General features: G+C 34.4%; 1 protein-coding gene across 1 annotated transcript; it reads right to left on the bottom strand.

Annotated features, from left to right (window-relative positions):
• Window positions 1-296: 296 nt before the first annotated feature.
• On the bottom strand, window positions 297-1,982 carry LOC136091700 (uncharacterized). Its single transcript, XM_065819407.1, has one exon. It carries the CDS (start codon window positions 1,980-1,982, stop codon window positions 297-299), a length of 1,686 nt encoding a protein of 561 aa, XP_065675479.1.
• Between the last annotated feature and the right edge of the window lie 1,162 nt (window positions 1,983-3,144).

Genomic DNA, 3,144 nt, shown 5'->3' with positions numbered 1-3,144 from the left:
AAAAACTTTTATTTGAAATTTAACGATGGTGCTCCAAAATTAAAAATAAACCATCCTTATTACTATCAGTGTCAAGGCGTTATGGCACTAACAGAAACTAAAACAATTGATTTTATTGTATACACAGAAAAATCATTGCACATCGAAACAATAGAGTATGATGCGGAATTATGGAATACAATTATTTTTCCAGAGTTAACAGATTTTTATTTCAAATTTATGTCATCAGAAATATTTAAAGTAAAATAAACGTTTACAGAATATTTATAAAATGTTTCTTTTTTTGTCTGGTTACATTATTTGCTATCAGTTTTTATTAGAGGTGGCAGAAAAGTAACTAAATAACAAACTATGACCCATATTTTGTTCATGTCAGCAGCCATTGAAAGTGGAAATGTGTTTTGTAATATTCTGTAGTTTTTGATTCTTGCAATTGCACGTTCGACATGAATTCGCACAGATGCAATTCGTCTTGTTTCTAATTCTTTTTCCAATGTAAGTTGAAAATCGCCTTCAAGAAATGGTGGTATGTTGAGACTAATTCCTTTTGGTAAGTCATTTACGATATCGAAACCTCTATCAGCCATCAGGCTATCACCTTTTTCTAATAATTTTAGTATGCCACAGTGATTTGTTATCTGTTTATCACTTGATCTTCCAGCATATAAATCAGATACAAATGTAATGGCACCACTCGGTGCAATACCAATCAAACCCTTTGCTGTGTGATGATGTTTATATTTTGAAAACATAGCTGATTGAGTGCGATAGCTAGTTGGCATCACAGTAAATATTTCTGTACAGTCTATAATTACACGAGTATTAGGGTATACATCTTTAAAGCAGCTAGGCATTGTTTCATTAACTAGTTTTTTTGTTGGCCATATTGGAATTGATCTAAATTTTATGTGCAAAAAATCATACCAAGTAATTAATATCCTACTGGTAGTGCTTGATGAAATATTAAACCGTATTGCTAAATCTTCTATAGGAAAGGCGCAACGTAGTCGAATTAGCACCATGAAAAATTCCTCTTCAACGTTTAATATACGTGATCTTCCTCTTGTTTTAGATGAAGAATTTTCACTTAAATCGTCAGCAACAGTAGACATTGAACCCCAATAATTTAGTGAATATATTTCTGGTTCTAAAAACTTCATGACTACTTTAAATAGTTCAAAATTTTCAAAACCTGTGTAAAATTTGAAATGTTCTTTGTTATGTTTAAACCTTTCAACTGTAAATTGTGATAGAAGTATTTTGTCATTGAGCTTACATATAGCTTCTTTTTGAGTGTTTTCTAACGCTTGTTTTTCTTTTATAATGTCCTCAATTTGATCTTTAAGAATTTTATTTTCTTGTTTTAATGTTTCTTCGTAGCTTAAAACAGGTGTCGATAGTTCTTCATTATAAGGTATTTGTATTGTTTTATGTATTAAACCAAGGCTATTTTTGGTTTTCCTTGGTACACGAGCAGTTAGCTTAACTGTTTTTGGAATAATTGTTGCAACATTATTCATATAAGTTTTTTTGTTCCCTTGAAAGTGTGCTGAACAAACTCTGTGTGAAGAAGAAGGACTAAAGTCTTTTCTGCTAATTTTGGCTAACCATAACTTTCTTAACACTTTTCCCTTGGGTATAACATAAAATGATAAGTTTTTATTACGCTTAGAATTATTAAAACAATTTGGTACACAACAAGTACATCCACCACTTGTTGAACTGAAGTCAACTTCACTGTGTTCAACTTCTCTCAGTGAGATCGAATTCTGTGAAAAGAGTGAAGTTAAACTTTGTGAAAAGAGTGGTTCACTGTTTTCGCAAAGTTCAACTTCTCCGTTAAAAGTGAGTTCACCTTCAGTAATTTCACTATCATCTTCACTGTTTTCATAAAGTTCAATTTCACTGTTTTCACAAAGTTCAATCTCACTGTTTTCACATAATTGAACATCACTGTTAAAATTTATTAGGCTTTTCGACATTTGTTTTGATTTAAATGAATACAACTACCACAATGCATTGCGTTTTTGCCGATTTATGGGAAAGGTCCATTGAAGGGATATCCGTCGTTCTTGATACTCCTCCGCAGAGGGACTTTGGTTTTCCCGGACCTTGTAGCCAGTCTCCAGATGATTCGTGTCCTCGTTTGCCGGCCTTGTCTCCATGTTTTCGCCGCAACTTGTATTATTATTGCCTACCTCTATTTCTATATCAGTCATATTGTTTATTCGAGTTTGCTGCGTTCCGCTTCTTGTTCTGATGTGCTTTATGTGGGGCGGCATCCCGTCTACATCAACCAATTGTTCTGACACATCCCGAGAAATGGTACCTGGACGCCATTTTGTCACACATCGTGCCTCGGGTGACTTCAGCCACACACCAACTCGTGAGTTTTCGGGCACATTGACAGCTTATCCTTTTCGTCCAATCCTTTGATCCTTTGGCATAGGCGTGCAGTTTACTCATCGGACTTGCTCCCTGTTTATCAATTGAGACGTTGTACGAATAAACAGCCTCCGATATGGAAATATTTTATTGCTTTGCCACTCTTTTGACAGTTCGGTGATTTCTTTCAATGATGCCATTCCCCGAAGGACAGTAAGCGGCTCTAAGCTTCAAATGTAACCCCCAAACTTTCTAAAAATTTTCTAGTCTCTTTACTTTTACATGCAGTCCTTCAATATTTCTTCTTCAGCCATGTTGCATCTTCAACAGTGACTCCTCCAATTTGGACAAGAGCTCCTAGTGAGATCATTTAAAAAAGTCGCGACTTCATTAGGCCCTTTTCTTCCTTGACCTTCATGGTATATATATATGACTTTTTTCTTCTTAAATGTCATGTATAGAAAAAACATTGACTGATAGCTGTCTTATGTAATAAAGTTGTCGGACAGGTATTTTTGACATGCTTAGCGTCTTCATATAGTCAAATGCCAATGATAGAATGTGCTCCTCCTTTGAGCTATCTTCTGATGTTTCATGTTTTAAAGCAATGTAAAATTTTAAATTTTACATCTTAATCAGTCAGCGCTGCTCTTTTTACAACAAGTCTTCACTTGTGGGCGCCCAAACTGAAGGTTAAAATTTGTTTTAAAATGGTTCCAGTAAAAAGACTTGCTCACTTTTAAATCTGGATTTTTATCA

This window comes from Hydra vulgaris, chromosome 15, assembly GCF_038396675.1.
Source record: "Hydra vulgaris chromosome 15, alternate assembly HydraT2T_AEP".
In the NCBI taxonomy this organism is placed as follows: Eukaryota; Metazoa; Cnidaria; class Hydrozoa; order Anthoathecata; family Hydridae; genus Hydra; species Hydra vulgaris.
Note: the sequence above shows the minus strand (reverse complement) of the source record. Positions and strands in the feature narration are given on the sequence as shown.